This window comes from Pipistrellus hanaki, assembly GCF_964339955.1.
Source record: "Pipistrellus hanaki genome assembly, chromosome: 2".
In the NCBI taxonomy this organism is placed as follows: domain Eukaryota; kingdom Metazoa; phylum Chordata; class Mammalia; order Chiroptera; family Vespertilionidae; genus Pipistrellus; species Pipistrellus hanaki.
This window is the reverse complement of record NC_140504.1, coordinates 18,534,845-18,557,808: the sequence shown is the minus strand read 5'-3', so window position 1 is coordinate 18,557,808 and position 22,964 is coordinate 18,534,845. Positions and strand designations below refer to the sequence as shown.

Here is a 22,964-nt window from a genome sequence, read left to right as displayed (position 1 = left end):
CCTCTACTGGGGATCGAGCCTACAACCCCAGGTATGTGCTCTTGACCGGAATCAAACCCAGAATCCTTCGGTCCACAGGCCGATGCTCTATCCACTGAGCCAAACCAGCTAGGGCTATTTTTTTTACTTATTAAGTTCATTGGAGAGACAGTGGTAATATTATTTAAGTTTCAGGTATACAATTCTACAATACATTATCTGCACATTGCATTGTATGCTCACCACCCAAAGTCTAGTCTCTCTCTGTCACCATAAATGTGACCCCTTTACCTTCTTCATCCTCCCCCCACATCAAGCATTTTAAAAATATATATAACAAGAATTTAAGTGAGCTCAAAAGCCCCACTTTTAGAACTTTGTATTAGTAACATGAATTATGTCATATATATTTTATTAGCCCATCTTCTTTAGAATGAAATTGAAGACAACCTACTCATATGATAAATATAACATCTTTAAGACAACAATTCTAAAGGGGTGTGTTAGGTTAAACCTAATGGTAGATATGTAACCTGGCATCCTAAATATGCAGAAGCTAAAATTCTATAAAATATATTTAATATTCACAACCTCTTTAATTTCAGTATACGTATTTCATTTTATAAAGGATAACCACTATAGGACTGCTCAGCATCCGACATTAATTAATTAATAACTCAAGGCTCTAAGAGTCATAATACTTAAAAAGGCAATGGTAGCCAAGGATAAAAACTCAAGCAGTACTTACACCAATTATGAAAATTCTCATCTCAGTAAATCTTGAGAAAAGCTAATCACTCATTCTGAGTCTATTTCTATGCTTCTATTATTTTGAAACTAACTTACAATTACAAGGCCCAATAAGACATAAGGCATTCCAGATATCAATTTTATGTTATCAAGCAGATCAAGGTTGTACAAACAAGTAGGTTAAGATGTCTCTTGTCATAAAACTAACATTTATTGAAAAGGGGGGGGGGGTGTCAAATATTTATCTCAGTGGCAAAGGTTACAGTAATAAAACCCATAGTTCCTATTCTCCTACAAAGAAAAGAAGCTCTAGGCACAAACAAGACCTAGGAGCTATTTATGATGAAGTGACAAGAAAAACAATTAAACTTCCATTACCAAATATTTATCTATCCTACTCTAAAACAATAGTTTGCTGGGAATGTTTTGTTAGTTTCTTTTAGGTTGTGGAATGAAGAAGTTTGAATTTGACAAAGAGCTATTTGGATTTTTCACCATCTTTGATTCTCAATGGCAAATGAAGACAGATTAAATAAATGCAAGAGTCCCTTCTTACTCTAAAATTCTACAGTTTAGAAAACATAGCTGTTCCCAAACCACTATGCTCAATTAATATTTGACAAAGGAGGCAAGAGCATACAATGGAGTAAAGACAGTCTCTTCAATAAATGGTGTTGGGAAAATTGGACAGATACATGCAAAAGAATGAAACTAGACCACCAACTTATACCATACACAAAAATAAACTCAAAATGGATAAAGAACTTAAATGTAAGATGGGAAATCATAAAAATCCTACAAGACTCCATAGGCAGCAAAATAGCATACGTATGTCATAGCAATCTCTTCAGACACAGCTCCTAGGGCAGCGGTTCTCAACCAAGAAATGGGCAACTGACCTAAATAGATGCTTTTCTAAAGAGGACATAAGGAAGGCCAAGAGTTATAGGAAAACATGCTCAAAGTCACTAATCATCCGAGAGATGCAAATCAAAATGACAATGAGGTACCATCTCACACCTGTCAGAATCGTTATCATCAACAAATCAACAAATGACAAGTGCTGGTGAGGATACTGAGAAAAAGGAACCCTTGTGCACTGCTGGTGGGAATGCAGACTGGTGCAGCCACTGTGGAGAACAATATGGAGTTTACTCAAAAAACTAAAAATGGAACTCTCAGTCGACCCAGTGATCCCACTTCTAGGAATATATCCCAAGAAATTAGAAACACCAATCAGAAAGAATATATGCATGCCTATGTTCATAGAAGCACAATTTATAATAGCTAAGATTTAAAAACAGCCTAAGTGCTCATCAGCAGATGAGTGGATGAAAAAACTGTGGTACCCTGGCTGGTTTGGCTCAGTGGATAGAACATTGGCCTGCAGACTGAAGGGTCCCAGGTCCAATTCCAGTCAAGGGCACATGCCTGGGCTCGATCTCCAGTAGGGGGCGTGTAGGAGGCAGCCAATCAATGATTCTCTCTCATCATTGATGTTTCTATCTCTTTCTCCCCTCTCCTTTCCTCTCTGAAATCAATAAAAATATGTTTTTTTAAAATATTTAAAAGAGCTGAAACCGGTTTGTCTCAGTTGATAGAGCGTTGGCCGGTGGATTGAAGGGTCCCAAGTTCGATTCTGGTCAAGGGCATGTACCTTGGTTGCTGGCACATCCCCAGTAGGGGGTGTGCAAGAGGCAGCTGATTGATCATTCTCTCTCATCGATGTTTCTAACTCTCTATCCCTCTCTCTTCCTCTCTGTAAAAAATCAATAAAATATATTTTTAAAAATATTTAAAAGAAAAAACCGTGGAACATCTACACAATGGAATACTATGCTGCTGTAAAAAGGAAGAAACTCCTACCATTTGCAACAGCATGGATGGACCTGGAGAGCGTTATGCTAAGCAAAATAAGTCAGTTGGAGAAAAATAAATATCACATGATCTCACTTATTTGAAGAATATAATGAACAACATAAACTGTTGAACAAAAACAGATCTAGACACAAAGAAGCATCAATCAGACCATCAAACCTCAAGAGGGAAGACAGGGGAGTGTGGGCTAAGTGGGAGAGAACCACCAAAGCATATAAGCTTATAAGCATAACACAGACACAGGGGAAGGCGGGGGGGGGGGGGGGGGGGGGGAGGCACGAGCAGGGGTTAGGGGAGCAATGGGGGGATAAGGACACAGATGTAATACCTTAATCAATAAACAAAGTTAAAAAAAAAAATAGCTGTTTTAACCTGCATCTGAAGATTAGTACAGAGTTAAGTAAACCTGCCTTTTCAGATTTCCAATTCAGTGTAATTCAGAAACAAGAATCACAGGATAATGTATACATGTCTATGAATGCGAATTTTTTGCTCTTTAAATAGTTATGTTTTTAAGAAAAAAATAATTTTTGACAGCAACATAGCATTAACATTTAAGGATATAAATTGCAGTTGCTTAGTTCTGGATAAGAAAAAATATTAGCTTAATGCAAAGGTGGGAACCTTTCTTCTGCCGAGGGCCGTTTGGATATTTCTATCATCATTCATGGTCCATACAAAATTATCAACTTAAAAATTAGCCTGCTATATTTAGTCAAACATTTAATTAACTCACCCCGAATGCATTGTCAGGGCCAGAGTAAATGATTTTTCAGACCTTATATGGCCTGGTCAGACATTTCCCAACCCTTTAATGAGAAAAGGCATAAAATTAAACAGAAATAGCTGTTTAAGGAAGAAAGATATTGTGTGTGTGTTTGTTTGCTGTCATTTGGACTAGCTATAAAAGTATAAGCTATGGAATTAGCCCTTATGTTAGACTTAAGAAATCTTCATCTTTTAGAAATTATTTTCTTGGCATAGGAAGCAAAATTCTGTGCACAGAATTCTTCTCATTTAAGTACTCTAGCCACTGTATATATTCCTTTGATGAAATGCTCTGGGATCAATGAATGAATGACCACAATAGCCTTACATAGTCTAACCCAGTAATCCTATAAAACACTAGAGGCCCGGTGCACAAATTCATGTATGGGTGAGGAAGGGGGAGGGGTTGCAGGCAGTTGGCGGGCCACCCAGCCCCCCTGGTCGAACTTCTGGTCGAGGAAAGAACAATTTGCATATTAGCCTTTTATTACATAGGGGGATAGAACCTGCCCTAGCTGGTTTGGCTCAGTGAATAGAGAGTCGGCCTGCGGACTGAAGAGTCCCAGGTTCAATTTCAGTCAAGGACACACGCCTGGCTTGTGGGCTCAATCCCCGACCCCCAGTAGTGGACATGCAGGAGGCAGCCAAGCAATGTTTCTCTCACATCATTGATGTTTCTATCTCTCTCTCTCCTCTCCCTTCCTCTTTGAAATCAATAAAAATATATTTTAAAAAAATAAATAAAAAATAATGCAAGTCCTCATGACTATGCAATTAAAATTAAGGTAATCTTTTTAACTGAAAAACTTAAATATTTCCTTATTTTAAAAATCAGAACCATGGGAAACTTCTTGTAAAATCATTCCATGTCATATTTACTTTTAAAACAACACAGTGCCCAAGCAAGTTAATAATGTAAGCTCAATATCCTCAGAAAAACATAAGAAAAAAGTTTACCGGAATCCATGCTCTTTTATAGCAAATGCTGGTGTTTCCAATGGGAAGAGTTCCGACTGCACGAACAGTTCCCTCACTCTTCGATCTATGACCTTCCCGTACTGAGCACCCGCATCCAGAATGACCACGGCTCCTTCATAGTGGTGGCAGCCATCCTTAATGTCTCCTCCAGCATTCTCCAGCTGCAAATATTAATACAAACGTCTACTTTAAGAAACAGTTGTCATGGTCAGCTCTAAAAATACACAGAAACAAAAACTGTTAACTTAGAACTTTCTAAGTTGCCAATTCAAAACACTTCTTTTAAAGTAAAGATTTTCATAAATACCCATATACTAGCATACATAAATACTTTAATAAAAGCTACCCTTTACTGGCTATATGATATAGTCACTTTATATATATAGTCCATCCTACAGTATTACCTAATAATATGGTATGCATACAATCCAGTCATGCCAAAATATAGTCCTGATTTATGTCTGTTATACTAATATTATTAATAATGCCTCTTTCAAATCTCAAAAGCATCCAATTGGACAATAAATTATATGGTGAGCCTACCTAGTACTCATGGCTTTCCTATGATGGATGTACTGATGAGAAACTGTAAAATTTGATGCCAGAGTATAAGTATGCCCAAATTTACTTTATTAGGAAAATGATATATAAGCATCTAACCCATAACGTAAAATTAACTCTGTGTGCTGAAATATATTTTCCTGGAACTGAGTACAAAAGAATGAAAGTGTAGGTGTGTATGGATAAAACATGACTGCTTATGTACTGAAATCAGTCAGGTTACAGTGCCTGGCCAAGAAACTCAGTTGGCTGGAGCATCGTCCTGTACACTAAAAGGTTGTGGATTGGATTCCCAGTCAGGGCACATACCTAAACCTAGGTTGTGAGATAGATCTAGTCGGAGCACAGATAGGAAGCAATCAATGTTTCTCTCACACTGATGTCTCTCTCTCCCTCTTTCTCTCTCTCAAGTCAATAAAAACATATTCTTGGGTGAAGACTAAAAAAAAAAAAAAAGAGTGATAGGTACATTCATTTTAGTCTAGTCTCTATGTTGTTCTGAATATTCTAACTTATGAAAAAGCTTTTAAATGTGTATATATACTAGAAATCCACTTGGAGGAAGCATCTAGATTGTGGTTCCATTTTTAAATATTTTGTGTAAAACACAACGTGTGCATGTATGAAAAAAGTCTAAACAGATATACACCAAAGTATTAATAGAGGTTATATCTGATAGCACTTTAGGAGATCTTAAATTTTTCTCTCTACATTCTTTGGTATGTTCTAAATGTATAAAATAAACATATTTTGAGGTTTTCCCCCCCTCCAGTTGTAAAATTTGCACATAACAAAAAAGTGTCAGTCTTTTTGGCTCTTGTATAACCCTTTCCCTTTACGTGAAAAAATAAATGCAGATCTCATAACACCACTAACACTTCTGCTACAGTAATGAAAAAAGCAAGGATCACAACCATCTACCGAGGAGGCTTTGCAAACAGACCAATCACTTGCCAAAAAAAATTACTCAGACCTTAAATATGGTTTTAATTAGGAATACTGAGCAATGTAGAAAAATCAGGTCACAGAAAGCAGCAGTTTACAGAATATATTAGTGCAAGAAATACTAAAACTTTTTTTCCTTCCAGACCTTGTCCTTCATCTTAATGTATATGCTTTAAGATGTATACATATACATTAAGATGTATATGCTTGTGTGCACGCGTGAAAATACACACACACACACACACACACACACACACACACACACCTGATGGTTATAAAACATAAAGGACCTTGAAATAAAAATAAGCTAATCAACAATTCACCTGATTCTCTTTAAAATTCAAGTTGAAAAAAAAATACCATCTAGGAAGAAAGTGTATGTTCTATATTCCTGAGACAGATAAAGTATTTGGAAACTGAATCTTGAACTTTCTTCTGTTAACTTAGTTTTGTAAAAAAGGCTCTTCTGAAATCACCACATACTTTGCAAAGTTAGGTTTGAGTCCTCCTAGTAACAGTCATTTCCTCTACCAGGACAAAGCTGAATCTTGCCAATGAGTTGTAAGGCTCAAAATAAGAGAAAATAAAATGCTCTGTTAACTAGTGCACAGGAAAGAGCTGTCTGTACGTTGAGGTTTCATTCTAAGGTCAGAAACGAAGGGTCTGAATATCTTCATCTATTTAATCCTGAGAAAGAGCCCTAACGAGACTGAGCATCAGTTAAAAGAGTATATGTATCCGCTACTTGACAATCCTGATCCATCTGTTAGACTAACACTAATTGAATGCTTCCTGAGTACTAGGCAAGCATTCCCGAAGAAGACCCACTCCAGTGTGACACTTGGGCATCGTCACCTTTGCCAGAGCACCCTGCCTGGATAAGGCATTACCCCTGCCTCACCACCACTGGCGTTTGACGTTTACAACCCCACACACACACCTGAATGAAATGGGATGGAGTGATTGCCTAACGCCGGGCCCTCAGCAGCGTGCAGGGGTGGGGTGCACCACACCAACTGCTCTAGGAAACGGCAATTCCAAACGACGCCATCCCCCCCGCGGATGAGACGGACCCGGGCAGGGTCCGAGAGACAATTCCAGGCCAACTTAAACGGCAACACAGAAATGAAAGCCAAGGTGCTCCATTGGGAAGCGAGACGGAGGAGAAGGGAGGGTCTGCAGAAGAGTCAGCGGGAGGTGGCCAGGAGCGCCGCGGGGCTCAAACTTGCAACTTTCCCGGCTCCGGGGACTCCCCGCCCCCCTGGGCCCGCTCCCCGCGGCGGCGGGAGCCCGTCCGGCCGCAGAGGAACCTGTAACTCCGGGCGGGCGCCGGCGGGGCGGGCGGGGCTGGAGACGCTCCATCCCCCGGCTCGGAGGGTGGGGGAGGGGAGCGGGGAGCGCGCCCCTCGGGCCGCCCCTCGGGCCACCCGTCGGACCCCATGCGGGGGGGGGGGGGCGGGGGGGAGGGCAGCAGTCGCACGGCTTGACCGCAGGCTGGCCCCGCCGCCGCGGACCCCGAGGCCAGCGTGGGGGAACGGGACGGGACGGGACGGGCCCCACCGAGGGCAGGCGGGAAACCGGGTGGCGGGAAGGCGAGGGGACGGCCCAGCTGGATCCCCGCACGCGAGGCCCGTGCGGGCCCGGGGAGCTCCACAAAGGCCCCCATCCTCCCCAAAGGACGGGATGAGAGCTTAGGAAGACACAGACAGGCACACACACACACACACACACACACACACGCACGCACGCCTCCCTACCCCCCCCCCACCCTCGGACCGCGCTCCGCGGACTCGGCGCCCCACGGAGACGCGGGGAGGCCGGGCCGGCGGGGCGGCCGCGGGGAGGTGAGGGTGAGGGAGAGACTGGCGCCCTCCCCGACGCCCGGAGCCCAGCGAGCGCAGGGACCCGGACACCGCGGACAGACAACATCAACAAAGCACCTGCCCCTCTGGAGGAGGCAGCACGCCACAGGCCCCGGCCGTGCCTCCCCGACGCGCCGCGCCGCTGCCCCGGCCGTGGGGCTGCGCGAACGGGTCTGGGGTGAGGGGGCGCCCAAGGGCCCCGCTGCGTTAGCTTCGCGGCCCCCCCCCCCCCGGGGCCTCGCCTTCGTCCGGAGGCAGGGAGGCAGGGACCCCCCGCCACACACTGACCTTGGAGTCTCCGTTGCACAGAGCCATCGGGGCCGCGGCGGCCAGAGTAACGAGACGACGGGGCGGGAGAGGGCCTGCCGGGTGGACGCCACGGGCCGCGACGGAGAGAGAGAGGCCTGGTGGGTGAGCGGGAGGGCGCGGAGGGAAACTGGCCGCCGGCGAAGCGCCGAATCCAGCAGCGGCTGCGGCGGAGCGCGGGCCCCAGCGCCGCGGGAGCAGAGACCGGCAGCGAACACGCTACCCCGCCTCCTGCTTCCGCCCCTGCCGGCCGCTGGGAGGAGCCAGAGCCCGTTTGGCTGGGCCGCCGAGGTGTGGGCAGCCCCCGCAAGCTCCGCGGCTAAAAACAGCGGCTTCCAGAGGCGGGGCTTTCAGCCGCGGGCCCCTCCTCCGGGTCCGCAGGGCCGCAGAGGCCTGCGCTGCGGGAGAATAAACCCGCCTGGTCCCCGGCCGGCCCGCCCACGGGGGCGGGGCCTGAGGTGCACGGTTCCGCCCCGACCCCAAGCCCCGCCCCCTCGGGGAGGAACGTGTTCCGCCTGCGTCTGGCCCGCCCCCCTGGGAGGAGGAGCCCGCGGCTTCCGGAAGGCTCCGCCCCTCTCGTCCCCCGCACTGGGCAGCGGGCCCTAGGAGAAGGGGTCCGAGGCGCCCCCCACACACATACATATACACACACACACACCCCGCCGTGAAGGCCCGCTCCCAAGCAAAGCCCAAGCCGCCGCCGCCACCTTGCAGTTCTCTCGCCTCCCTGCAGCCTCGGACCCTGGCGGAGACCCTGGCGCCGCCGGAGAGTTGGAGATCTTAGAGAGGTGGGCCCGCGGTGCGCGACCTCATCTCAGGTTTGGGGAACCTGCAGGAGGCCAAGGCTGCTTGGAAGGGTTCTCACGGTGACGTCTCAAGGGACGTCCAAGTGTGATCTGATCACTGACGTCCCTCGAAAGTTCCACAACGCGGGTGCGGGCAGAATTTCCAAAAGGGAAGGGAGGTTCGGGAGCGGCTGGACCTGGGGGCCAGCATCGAGCTCAGTTTGCACAGCAAACAGTGTTTTTATTTCGGTTGCTTGTGGGGAACGAACGGGCTGCAGACCTTCCAACTACTCTTTGACGCCCGTCAAGATGAGAGGTTGTTATGAATTTGGACACCTGACAAGCTACATTCGGGTTGGGGAATAAACAATAAATAAACATGTGGAACGGCTTCCAGTTAGCAAAGCTTTTTTATTTTCCTTTTTATTATTGAAAGTATGACTTATGTCCCTATTTTCCCCCCTTGACCTCTCCAGTCTGCCCCGCCCCCGCCCCAGGCCTTCACCAGCAAAGCTTTTGAGTAGATACTCGGTTACAGAAAACCAAATTTGCTGAGCTCATGCTATGTCAGGCTCCAGTCCAGATATTAAGGAGCCCAACTGAGACAACCCTGATCTCCAGAAACTCATGTCCTTCTAACCACCCCATGAAGTGAGTGAGGCAGGATTGCTGTTCTCCACTTTTTAACTAATGAGAAGTTGAGGCTCAGGGAGATAAGATGCCTCTTTCTTTGCTCTCTGTGTAGGATTAGGATAACGGGCTCCTGACATGGGAAAGTTTAGTAGAACAATATTTACAACAACAAAGAGCCCCAAACCCCAGTGGGCCTCTGAATCAACGAAAGGAATTCACTTACCCATTTTTAAGGGGGTAAAAAAAATGGATACTTGAACTTTCTAAGGCCATAGATACTATTCTCTTGGTAGGTCTGTATGAATAATCCAGAGAACAATGTAGTAACCAATAATAACCAATATATTCTAGTGGCCACTTACGGTTATGGCTAAGAATATTGACATGCACCAGAATCCTAATATCTTATGTTCTTCTGCACCTTTGGCTTCCTTGACCCACCCCCCTCGCTCTTTCTTGAAACTGGGTTTTCCTTACAATACAGCGTCGAGGTGTCTTTTCACTTCCAGGCTTGTTCTTGGTCACCTTTTCTTGCCCTTCCTCTATCTGTCCTACAGGAGAAGGCTGAAGTGTTGGTTTCTTCAGGATTTTCATTTCTAACCCTTTTCTCATCTGTCTCTTCACCTGTTTCCCTGGGGCACTTGTTTTAAAAAATATAGACCTGCTTAAAAATTCCCTTAATAAACTATGTTTTGACAGCTCTCTTCTGAGCTCCCGATCCGATCCATATCACTCTACACATCCCCAGGCATAATGGGCCCCAAACTCAACAAGTCCAAAAGAGAAGTTTCCAAATTTCTGTGCCAAGTCTTACTGGCACTGTGATATTAGAAGGAAACATTTAGCCAAAACCGGTTTGGCTCAGTGGTAGAGCGTCGGTCTGCAAACTGAAAGTTCCCTGGGTTCGATTCTGGTCAGGGGCATGTACTTTGGTTGCGGGCACATCCCTGGTAGGGGGTGTGCAAGGGGCAGCTGGTCGATGTTTCTCTCTCATTGATGTTTCTAGCTCTCTATCTCTCTCCCTTCCTCTTTGTAAAAAAATCAATAAATATATATATATATATTTTTTTTTTTTTTTAAAAAAAGAAGGAAACATTTAGTCTTTCACCCAGAAACTACAGGTTTTCATAGGTGCCCTTTGTCAAATTGAAAAAGTTCCCTTTTATTCCAATTTAGCTTAGAATTTTTATCATGAATGACTTTGTAGAATACTTTCTCTGTGTCTCTTGAGATAATCATATGATTTTGATTTTTTCAATTTATTGTGGTAAATTACATTGATTTTGAAATGTTAAATCAGCCCTGCATTCTTGGGATAAATTTAAAGTACTATTTTGGATTGGATTTGGTAAAATTTTTATTTCCAATCTTTGCATCTATGTTCATGAGGAATATCAGTTTGTAGTTGTATTGTAATATCTTTGATTAGTTTCGGTATCTGGGTTATGCTGGACTCAAAGAATAAAGTTGAGCCGGGACCGGTTTGGATCAATGGATAGAGCGTCGGCTTGGGGACTGAAGGGTCCCGGGTTCGATTCCGGTCAAGGGCATGTACCTTGGTTGTGGGCATATCCCCAGTAGGGGGTGTGCAAGAGGCAGCTGATCTATGACTCTCTCTCATCGATGTTTCTGGCTCTCTATCTCTCTCCCTTCCTCTCTGTACAAAATCAATAAAATATATTAAAAAAAAAAAAAGAATAAAGTTGAGACTTTTTGTAGAATTACTTCTAGAAGAGTTCCTTACATTTTTGGTAGACTTCACCAATAAGGACATCTGAGCCTGCAGTCTTTGTAATTATATATATATATATATTTCACAGAGGAATGGAGAGGAAGAGAGAGAGAGAGAGAGAGAGAAAGACATCAATGATGAGAGTCATTGATCGGCTGCCTCCTGCATACTCCACATTGAGGATTGAGCCTACAACCCTGAGCATGTGCCCTGACCTGGAAACCTGACCTCCTAGTTCATAGGTTGATGCTCAATCTCTGAGCCATGCCGGATGGACTATAATAAGGTTTTTAACAAAAATTCAATTTTAAAAATTAGATATAAGGCTCTTTATATATGTATGTGTGTATATACCTATGTGTTCTTTTTCTTTCATTTTTTATTTAGGTATTATATGTGTACATATCTTACCATTGCCCCCCCCCATATATGCCCTCCCTCCCCAGAGTTATGCTTATATGCATGCATACAAGTCCTTTGGTTGATCTCTTATCTTTCCTACCTCTCCCTAACCTTCCCGCTGTGATTTGACGGTCTGCTTGTTGCTTTACTGTCTCTGTATCTATCTTTTTGGTCATCAGTTTATAATGATCTTTATTATCCATAAATGAGTGAGATCATGTGGTGTTTTTCTTCCTATGTGTTCTTTAAGATATCTTTTTTTTTTTTTTTTTTTTTAGCTTTGGCAATTTGTGTCTTTCAAGTAATTTCAGCTTCATCTAAGTTGTCAAATTCATATGCATAATGTTATTCATACTATTTGCTTTTTATCTTTTAAATATATACAATCTGTAGTGATGTCAACTTCCTCATTCCTGATATTGGTGATTCGTGTTTGCTCTATTTTTTTCTCATCAGTATGGCCAGAAGTTTACCAATTTTATTGACTCTCTTAAAAAAAAAAAAAAAAAAAAAAAAAAAGCTTAGTTTCACTTATTTTCTCTATTGTTTTTCTGCATAATACTACATTAATTTCTACTTTCACCTTTATTATGCCCTTTCTTCTGCTTGCTTTAATTTGTTCTTTTTCTAGTTTAAGTTGGAATCTGAGATCATTGATTTGAGACCTTCTTCTTTTCTACTATAGGTATTTACCTCTATATATTTATCCCTAAGCAGGGCTTTAGTAATATCCCACAAATCCTTATATATCATTTTAATTCATTTCTAAATAGTGTCTAAATTTTTTTAAAATGTCTTCTTTGATCTATGGGTTATCTAAAAGCATGTTATTGAGTGTAAAAATATTTGAAGCTTTTCCAGAGAACTTTCTGTTATTGGTTTCTAATTTAATTCCATTTCAGTCAGAGAAAATATTGTTTTTGACTTAATTTTTTTAAAGTTTGATAAGATTTGGTTTTTTGGCTTAGAATATAGTCTATCTCAGTGAATGTTCTGCCATTGTTTTGTGGAGTGTTCTATAAAGGCACATAGGTTAAGGTGATAGTATTGTTCAAGACTATTATATTCTTGCTGATTTTCTGTTTAGTGGTTTATCAGGAATTGGGAGAATCACTATAATTGTAATTTTATCATTTCTCCTTATAGGTCTATCAGTTTTGCTTTATCTATTTTGAAGCTATGTTAATAAGGCCATATATTTTAGAATTGTTATAGATCAATTTATAATTAGGAAATGGCATTCTTTATTCCTGGTAATGTGGAAGGATAGGAAAAAGCTAGGAAAATTTCTGGGCAAGTAGATAGGGGAAACTGAGACAAGAAAATTAAATAAGACCAAACAATTTGAATAAATTACAGCCAGCTAGTGGATGGCAAGACCTTATCTTCCTTAACCAAGGATACTTGAGAGCAAATGGTTTATACCTGTCCTCCTTAACCAGAGAATACGTAGTTTCAATCACCCTGGTCAGGGAAAATAGAGAACAGAGACCCAATTAATGCCATTTGTACCAGCCAAACTCAAGGACAGTGGAAGTGAGGGGAACAAATAACAAAAACCACAGTAAAGCCAGACATATGGAAGATAAAAGTCCAACAGTAAAGCAGACTAAAGAGTAATCCCAAACTCCCCTATAGGCTCATTTTGATTCATCAATATATTGAAAACACACTTGAAAAGCTAATGAATATTCAATTAAAACCCTCCCCTAAAAGTCTTGCCCTGGGGAGAAAGATAAAAACCCTCAAGACAAAAATCTGGTGCAGGCTCACTCCAGAGAACTCCCATGACCCCTCTCGAGCATGAACTTTTTACTTCCTCCTAAACTCCAAGGGTTCCCAGGAGACTTTCAACCAGGGGAGCATCGAATAGCAGCAGCTTATCCCGGGCTTACCCCCTGATCCTGTCTCCAAGGCCCTCTTTTTCTCTGACTTTCCAGTGAGATAAAAGCAGCCCTACCTTGGTTCACATTTTTCCTAAAATGCTTCTAGGGAGCCAAAACAGAACACCAGGCTCTCTCCTGCTGCTTCTTCTACCCTAAGTCCTTTTGTTTCACTGTCTATAAGTGTACTCTCAAAATCACCCAGAATCTTATTGTGAAACAAAATTTTTACATTTGAGGGAGATAGAGGGGGGTACTGTAGCCCAGATTTCTAGGGTGCAGGCCAGGCCAAGGTAACCCACCAGTGCATGATCAGGACTGGGGAGGGACGTGGGAGGGCTCCGGGGCATGTCTGGCCCATCTTGCTTAGCCGGACTCCAGCAGCAAGCTAACGTACCAGTCAGAGTGTCTGTCCCCTGGTGGTCAGTGCACATCATAGTGAGCGGTTGAGCAGCGTTAGCATATCATTAACATATTACACTTTGATTGGTTGAACAGACAACCAGACACTTAGCATATTAGGCTTGTATTATATAGGATCTTTCCTACACAAATTCAGGAACCTACACACTACAAGCCAGTCTGAGGCAGACATACTCTGGGCTGGCCCTGTCTAGTAACAGTAATATTTTTTACTCTGACAATTTCTTTGTCCAATATTAAAATAGCATACCTGGTTTCTTGACTGGTTCTTGGTGTGATATATTTTCTGCATCTCTTCAACAAGTGTTTCTTGTAGGCAGCAAATAATTGGGTCTTGCTTTTTTGTCTGATCTGTCTTTTGTCAATTTCTGTCTTTTAATTGGAGTGTTAAGATCATTTAAATTTAAAGTGATTATTGATATGGTTAGATTTATGTTTATAATCTGGAGATCCTCAAGATAGTCAGCTGGGACAATTGAATGGCTCATTTCTTTTGTTTCCTGTTTTTCAGGAATCACTGTACTTTGAAGCTTGATATCCAGTATTCTATAACCATTATTTTATATATTTTCTCTGAGGCTTTTGGTTGTTACTGGCAGGAAGGTAAACCCAGTTCCTGTCACACCATCTTTGGGTAAAGTAGAAACCGAAGAACTTCACTAATGATTAGTTAAAGCATCTTAAACCTGTAAGATCTTCCTTTCTTATACATATTTTTATTCAGGGTAAAAATTGCCCTGGATTCAGAACAACTTAGGCAATACAGAATAGTGATGCTGATTCTTGTAAATGTAATTGTGAGGTTTCTGGGACCAACACATTTTGAAAGAAACAGTTGATAAAATCCACAGATAGATATTTCCAGATTTTGTGTGTATCATATTATTGACTGTTTACTACAGGAATAATCTGTGGTCATTTCATTTCATCTTTCAAAATGTTTACTATTTTAAATCTCTCATTAACAAAAAAAAATAACTTTTAAACATATGAAAAATATTAGATGTCAACTTAAAATGTGGAAGTACATAGTGTTTCAAAATTCTTTTCGGATGGTATGTGAGTTTTTTATTTATTTATTTTTTAATATACTTTATTAATTTTTTTACAGAGAGGAAGGGAGCTAGAAACATCGATGAGAGAGAAACATCGACCAGCCACCTCTTGCACACCCCATACCGGGGATGCGCCCACAACCATGTCCCTGACAGGAATCGAACCTGGGACCCTTCAGTCCGCAGACCAACGCTCTATCCACTGAGCCAAACCGGTTTCAGCTGGTATGTGAGTTTTTTAAAAAAATTTGTAAACAACTGTTCAAAAATAAAATTTAATCATGTGTCCCTTATCAATAGCTTTCCATTGCTATCAGGATAAACTAAGTTCTACTGTATTTGCTTAGTACTTGGAGATTTGGCCAGTCCCTGTTTATCTTGTAGCCTGATCTTTTACCACTTCCCCCATCACTCTACACCACATGTGTCAAACACAAGGCCCGCGGGCCAAATCCAGCCCGCCAGGCCTTGCAATGTGGCCCGCACCGCGCTGTCATCACTGCACTCCGCTGTCAGTTTATGACATTGTCAGTTTATGACTGTTCAGTAAACCATTCGGCCCACGATTTAGGCTGGATTTTAGATTTTGGCCCCTTCTCTGATTGAGTTCGACACCCCTACTCTACACTGTATCTATATTAAAGTGCTTTATTTCCTTAAACATGAAATGTTTTCTCTTGGGCCTTTTGGACCTAAATATCTTCTGTCTAGAATAGTTCTGCTCCCCTCCCCACAAATCTGCAGTCCTGGGATAGATGTATCTTTCTCTTTTGTGCTCCCACAACCCTTTTCCCTTCACTAGTGCTCACCACCCTCCACTATATTTACTGTTCACTTGTCTCTGTCCACAGAAAGTCCTGGATGCAGTATCATCCCAGTAGCAATGAGCAAACATAGCACCCAGATACTGGTTTTTAAATACTATTCTCCAGCAATAGGAACCAGGGTTTTCTGGAGAAATGGCCGATTTTAAGACCCAGGCAATGATAAATGAGCAGAAACATTTTGTGTGTGTGTTTGTGTGTGCCAGAAAGTAAAGAAGTACCCAGAGAATAATAGAAACATATCAGAGGGACACAGAAGTCAGTTAGAGAAGGCTTTTACTGGCCAAATATGGGACAGGTAGTGATGGTATACGCACACACACACACACACACACACACACACACAATTTCATAAGAAAATGCCAAACTGTATTCCAAAGGGGCTGAGTCAGTTTATATTCCCACCTGCAGGGTATGAGAGTTTCAGGTGCTCCACCTCCTTGCTAGCACATATCTTCAATCTTTATTGTAGCTTTTAAGTGAGTGTGTGATGGTATCTCACTGATATTGACTAATGATCCTTTCATGTGCTTGTATGTGATCCATATCTCTGCTGAGATGTCTCTTCAAATATTTTGCTCATTTTTTCTGGGTTGTTTGTTTTATTATTGAGTTACTAAAGGCCTGGTGCATGAAATTCATGCATGGAAGGGTCCCTAGGCCTGGCTGGCGATCAGGCCCAATCTGTGGGGTGACCACAGGGCAATTTGGGGGCCCTGCTGGCACCTTCCTTGGCCTGTCTGGCACTGCCCACTTGCCAGCCTTGCCCCCTGCTGCCACCACTGGTTGCCTCCCACAGAGGGAGGTGACCAGTGGGGCAATCAGGGGTCCCTGCTGGCACCCACCTTCATTGGCTTGGGGTCTGAAGGCTAGGGGCAGCTCCTGCATTGAGTGTCTTCTCCCTGGTGGTCGGTGAGCATCATAGCAACTGGTTGTTCCAGTGGTCATTCTGCCATTCGGTCAATTTGCATATTAGGCTTTTGTTATATAGAATAAGAGTTCTTTATATATTCTGGATTCAAGTCCTTTATTAGGTTATAACCAGAATGCTGTAATTGGAGCCCTAATAAGAACAACAATAATGCTAATAAAGGTACTCACAGGCATGTCTCTTCTGGCATTAGCACCTAAAATCACATCTGGTCACTCCTTTACAGCCTTAGTCTTCAGGCTTCTGCTTCCTCCTGGGAGATGATCACCCTTGAAGACATTCAGCTGTAAAACAGACCAGTTTCATCAACAATAAAAGTACTACCTACTGGAAGCATTCTTTATCAATGAAAAATAAATAAAATGTTTTCATCTGAAAAAAAATAATAATGATGGTAAACAGATATCTGCTGATTAAGTTAGGAATCCATCATTGTATCCTATATAATAAAAGGTTAACATGCAAATTGACCCCCATGGGGGAACCACCAGGAACAACCGGTTGCTATAATGCGCACTGACCACCAGGAGCCAGCTCCTGCATTGAGCATCTGTCCCCTGGTTGTCAGTGTGCTCCCACAGGGGGAGCTCCACTCAGGCACAAGCCAGGCTGATGGTTGAGAGTGCAGCGGTGGCAGTGGCTGAAGCCTCTCCCCACTCCTTGGCAATGCTAAGGTGGTCAGACTGACATCCCTGAGGTCTCTTGGGCTGCCAGAAGAATGTTTGACTGCCAGCTTAGGCCTGATTCCCCTGAGGGATCCCAGACTGCAAGAGGGCACAGGCTGGACTGAGGGACCCCCCCAAAGGTACAAATTTTCATGCACTGGGCCTCTAATAACTATATAAATGAGCCCTAGCTGGTTTGGCTGAGTGGATAGAGCATGGGCTTGTAGACTGAAAGTCCCAGGTTTGATTCTGGTCAAGGGCACACGCATGGGTTGCGAGCTTGATCCTTGGCAGAGAGCAGCCAGTTGGTGATTATTTCTCATCATTGATGTTTCTATCTCTCTTCCTTCCCACTTCCTCTCTGAAAGTAATAAAAATATATTTTAAAAAAAGAAAAAAATGAATGATTAAAATGGGGAGAAACTCCTTATAATAGAATATCAACTAATAAAAGTGAAATAATAATTGACTTAGAAAATCATTATTTTGCAACCATCACAGAAATAATAATAATTTCAGAAAAGAAACATTAGTGGTTGGTAAAACTCATTAATGAAAGCTGGATCAAGAATAAGTTTTATTTACCTTGTCCCAAAGTCTCTCCCTACAAAATAATCATCAATTATTCAAGGAAAAAGAGTAACTTTACAGTGGAGAAACCTGAAGATACCTCCTTATTCTAGTGATCAAAGTTAACATCAACAGCAGTGGAACAAATTAACATCATGAGTCATCTGATGAATACAGTGAGATGAGCGCAGTATTGCTTCCTAAAATGTGTAACCTGACTGTAAGCAGACATTAGGCAAACCCAAATGGAGGCACATTCCACAAAATAACAGGCCTGTATTTTTTCCAGTTACCTATTTCTTTGTAACAAACACCCTAAAACCTACCTGCTTAAAGCAATGCTTTATTTTACTATAATTTGGACAAGGGGCAGCTCTTCTCTACCCTAATGTAGATGTGTTACAGCCCAGAGCCTGGCTATACTAGGCCTCAGCTCAAGTGGCTCAAAGGCCGGAAGCAAGAATCATTGGAAGGCTTTCCCACTTCACATCTCTGACACCTGAGCTGGGAGACTCAAGCAGCTGAGGGCTTCAAAAGTAATGGCCCATCTGGCATCTCTGCCTCTATATAGCCTCTTCATCACCAGAGTTTCAGAATAACAAGATTGCCTATATGGAGCTAAAGATTCTGAGGGAGCCAAGACTGGTTTGGCTCAGTGGATAGAGCGTTGGTCTGTGGACTGAAAGATCCCAGGTTCGATTCCAGTCAAGGGCATGTACCTTGGTTGCGGGCACATCTCCAGTGTGCAAGAGGCAGCTGATTGATGTTTTTAACTCTCTATCCCTCTCTTCCTCTCTGTAAAAAAAAAAAAAAAAAAAAAAAAAAAAAAAAAAAAAAATAATAATAATAATAATAATAATAATAAATAAAATAAAAAATATATATATTTTTAAAAGATTCCAAAGGAGAGGGAAAAAAAAAGAAAATAAGTGGGGGCACAGAAAGAGGAGAATTAACAATCAGGGTGACAATGTGTGTGGATAAATCCCAATGTATTATGCTCACTGAAAGAAGCCAGACCCAAAAGGTTATATAGTGTGTTACATCATTTATATAACATTTCAGAAAAGGCATAACTATAGGGGGAAAAAACAAATCAGTGGTTGCCAGGGTTGGGGGGAGGGGGAGGAGTGGAGAGACTGACTTCCAAGGAATTACAAGGGCATTGTTTTGAATAATGAAACTTCCATACCTTGATTGTGGCCGTGGTTATTAATTTATTTGTTGGGTTTGTATTTGCCAAAACTCATAGAACTATACACTAAAATTTAACTTACCGTAGTATAAAATTTTACTTGTATGTAAATTATACTTCAATAAACGTGACCCCCCCTCCCCCACCACCACCACCGAAGCAGTTAAAAATTCTGAGGAATATATAGAAGATATAATTCAGATAATAGTGAACTGAAAACCCAGTCAAGAAATATACAACCACACATAGATTTAGGAAGGGGCCACTAGATGGTGGTATTAATTTTTGTAATACAGCCCAGGGAAAATCTTAAAGCTCGGAGACCACAGACTTGGAAGTGGAGCACTTTTGGGGAAAGTTTCCTGTAAATCCATAGCTGTAACTTCTGATAGCAAGCCTTGAGCTGCATTGGTTTCTGTCATTTTGCTACGCCAAGTCTCCTACCCTCCCACTGATTCTGGGAAGCCATCAATATCCTTCCAGTAAAATTCTATTTTTCTGTAGTTCACTTTTTGTTGTTGTTGTTGTTGTTTTCTGAAACAGACTGAATAACAGAACTAAAGATGGCTGTTGACCAATTTATTTTTTGTTTGTTTTGTTCTTATTTTTCACTGGAGGCCCAATGCATGAAATGTGTGCATGGGGGCTGGGGTGCCTCAGCCCAGCCTGCACCCTCTCGAAGTCCGGGACTATTCAAGGATCAGACCTAATTTGGCAGTCAAACATCCCTCTCACAATCCAGGACCGCTGGTCCCTAACCGCTCACCTGCCTGGCCTGCCCTATCACCCCTAACCATTCTGCCTGCCTGCCTGATCACCCCTAACAGTCTCTGCCTTGGACCCTGCCACCACGGCTTCGTCTGGAAGGACATCAGAATGATGTCCAAAAGGCTGTTCAGCTGTCTGGTCTAATTAGCATGTTATACTTTTATTATTATAGGTAATAGAGAATTTTGAACATGTACAAAATAAACAGAATCTATAATATATATATAAAAGCCCAGTGACCAGAATAGCAAACAACCAGAACAACTGGTTTCTATGTTGTGCACTGTCACAGCAACCAGCCTGATCTGGGCCCCTATTGCCCATCCCAGGCTGGCCCTGCCCCCTATCAGCTCCTAACCCTAATCTGCCCCCAACATCCTGATGGGGAGGCGGGGCCAGCCAGCCAATTGCCCACAGCCCCTCTCCCCAACTGGCCCGGCCCAATGGGCCCCATCAGGACAGGCCGATTGGACCCCACCCATCCACAAATTTGTGCACCAAGCCTCTAGTGCAGTGGTAGGCAAACTCATTAGTCAACAGAGCCAAATATCAACAGTACAATGATTGAAATTTGAGAGCCAAAAACCGACTTCTACACATGAGCCACGAAGTTTCAATCACACTATACATGTGCACCAGCACGTGGTATTTTGTGGAAGATCCACACTCAAGGGGCCAAAGAGCCTCATGTGGCTCTTGAGCTGCAGTTTGCTGACCACTGCTCTAGTGGTATAATCAACTCCCAATATCAGCAAACATCAGTAATCATTGATCTGCTTTCCTTTCCTTTTTTTTTTTTTTTTTTTTTCCCAAGAAGGGGAGGACGGTAAAGAGAGACACATTGATTTGTTGTTCTACTTATTTGTGCATTTTTTATTCCCATATGTCCCCTGACCAAGGATAGAACTCACACCTTGCTGTATCTGGACGATGCCTTAACTAATTGAGCTACCCAGCTGGTGTAATATTCTGCCATTCTTAATTTATCAAATGACCACCCCAACACCCATGCAAGTAGTTTTTTACAATTCCTTTTCTAATGGGATAAAATTTACATATTTTGAAGTGCATAGATTTTTACAAGTATACCTTTTTGAAAAAGCGGTTTTAGAAAAATAAAAGTTTTAGGTTCACAGCATAATTGAGCAGAAAGTACAGAGAATAATTATTAACTGCCCCCCATCTCCATACATAGCCTCCTCCATTATCAACATCCCTCACAAAGTGGTACATTTGTGACAATTGATGAAGCTACATTGACAACATCATTATCATCCAAAGTTTATATTAGGGTTGAATTGTTGTATATGCTACAGATTTGGACAAATATATGACTGCCATTATAGTCAGCATGTTTTCATAAAAAGTAGTTTCACTTTCCTAATCATCTATGCTCATCCCTCCCTCCCCTTAACCCCTACTGAAATGCACAAATTTTGACTGTACAATTCCAATTTTATTTTAGAGGACCTGGTTTGGAAGTTTTCAATAGCTTAGAAGCAAAAAGAAAAAGGAAAGTTTGTATTTATTTTTTTTGTCAACCTACACCTAACCAGGAGAATAAATATCAAGAGTTAGTTTGGTCAACCTTAACCAAGTGGCCTATAAAAGTTAATTCATCCTGCCAAAACCGGTTTGGCTCAGTGGATAAAGCTTCGGTCTGTGGATTGGAAGGTCCCAGATTCAATTCCAGTCAAGGGCTTGTACATTGGTTGTGGGCACATCCCCGGTGGGGGGTGTGCAGGAGGCTGGTCGATGTCTCTTTCTCATCGATGTTTCTAGCTCTCTACGCCTCTCCCTTCCTCTCTGTAAGAAATCAATAAAATACATTTTAAAAATTAACTCATCATTTCATCTTTTTTTTTTGTCAGTTACAAGATGTATTGGTTATTGTATGGACTCTCTGGATTGGCCTGTAAATAGTTGAGGAAAATTGTATTGTTTTGAATGGCTTCCGACCTTATATTTGCTCTAGGCTCCATTTGTTCATCTTTCTAGCAGTTCAGGATATTGGTAGAGCTCTCCTCCAAAACCATACTTCAAATAAATTTATATTATAAATAATGCTATTGGTTTCCTAAGGTTGTTAACAAAAAACCATTGAAATCTGTAAATAATTTTAGTGAGTTTATTTGAGCCAAACTGTCAACATAAGCCGGGAAGCAGAACCTCAAGGGATTGAGATAATGCTCCAGAGAATGGCGGGTTACATTTCTATATTTATACATTGCAATCAAAGGAAAGGGACATAGGTGAGTTACATGAAATTCATTGGTGATAGATTAGGGAGGTGGGACAGAGCGAAGTGGGGAAACCTTTGGGATTGGGTAAAAGGTGAAATGATGGACATGAGCTTCTTTTACAGAGATGGATACAGGATACTCTAACGTAATTAACAGTTGACAATTAACTTGATAACAATAACAATGAGGGAATGTCTCAAGGCCATTTGTGGTCCCCTGAAGGGTCCGGGGTAAAAAGGAAGTTATAAGTTACCCAGACATCTCACAGATATGTTATCTTAGAGACTGGAAGGCAGATGGGCTCAGTAAAGAAGATCCAAGTTGACCTTTGTCAGGTGAAATATCTGGGACATGACTACCCACTATAACCTGTTAGTAGTTAGATATTAAATTTTAAAACCATCTTTTGTGGTTATTTTAGGTCTCTGAGTTTGTAAGACACAAGCCTCCCCTGAGATTGTCAGGTTAGCACATGGCTCTTTTCTTTCACAGGTTATTTTCTCTTATTATTTCAATAATGAATACATAGAGTTAACATGAAACAAAATTTTTAAAAAAATACATTATATTTATTTTTCACAGAGTGGAAGGGAGAGGGATAGAGAGCTAGAAACATCCATGAGAGAGAAACATTGACCAGCTGTCTCCTGCACACACCCCATTGGGGATGGGCCAGCAACCAATGTACATGCCCTCAACTGGACGCTCTATTCACTGAGCCAAACCGGTTTTGGTGAAACAAAATTTTAATATTGGCTCCAGAAGACCTTTCGCAGTAGCTTAAAAATAGTGGTATGTAATGAGTTTTATAATCCCAATCCACTCAAC

At 42.1% G+C, this 22,964-nt stretch overlaps 1 protein-coding gene and 1 long non-coding RNA gene across 2 annotated transcripts in view; one reads left to right on the top strand and one right to left on the bottom strand.

Moving 5' to 3' along the window:
• The window catches only part of GMPS (guanine monophosphate synthase), a 47,315-nt gene extending 38,852 nt beyond the window's left edge, over nucleotides 1–8,463 (bottom strand). Inside the window, exons 1-2 of the mRNA XM_084873859.1 lie at nucleotides 8,010–8,463; nucleotides 4,333–4,514 (exon numbers count right to left, since the gene is read on the bottom strand). Coding sequence (XP_084729985.1) covers nucleotides 4,333–4,514; nucleotides 8,010–8,036 — 209 coding nt within the window. The 5' untranslated portion in view covers nucleotides 8,037–8,463. The remainder of the gene's footprint in view (nucleotides 1–4,332; nucleotides 4,515–8,009) is intronic.
• Nucleotides 1–22,964, top strand: part of LOC311617530 — a 537,075-nt gene that overhangs the window by 113,480 nt on the left and 400,631 nt on the right. The window lies entirely within an intron of this gene.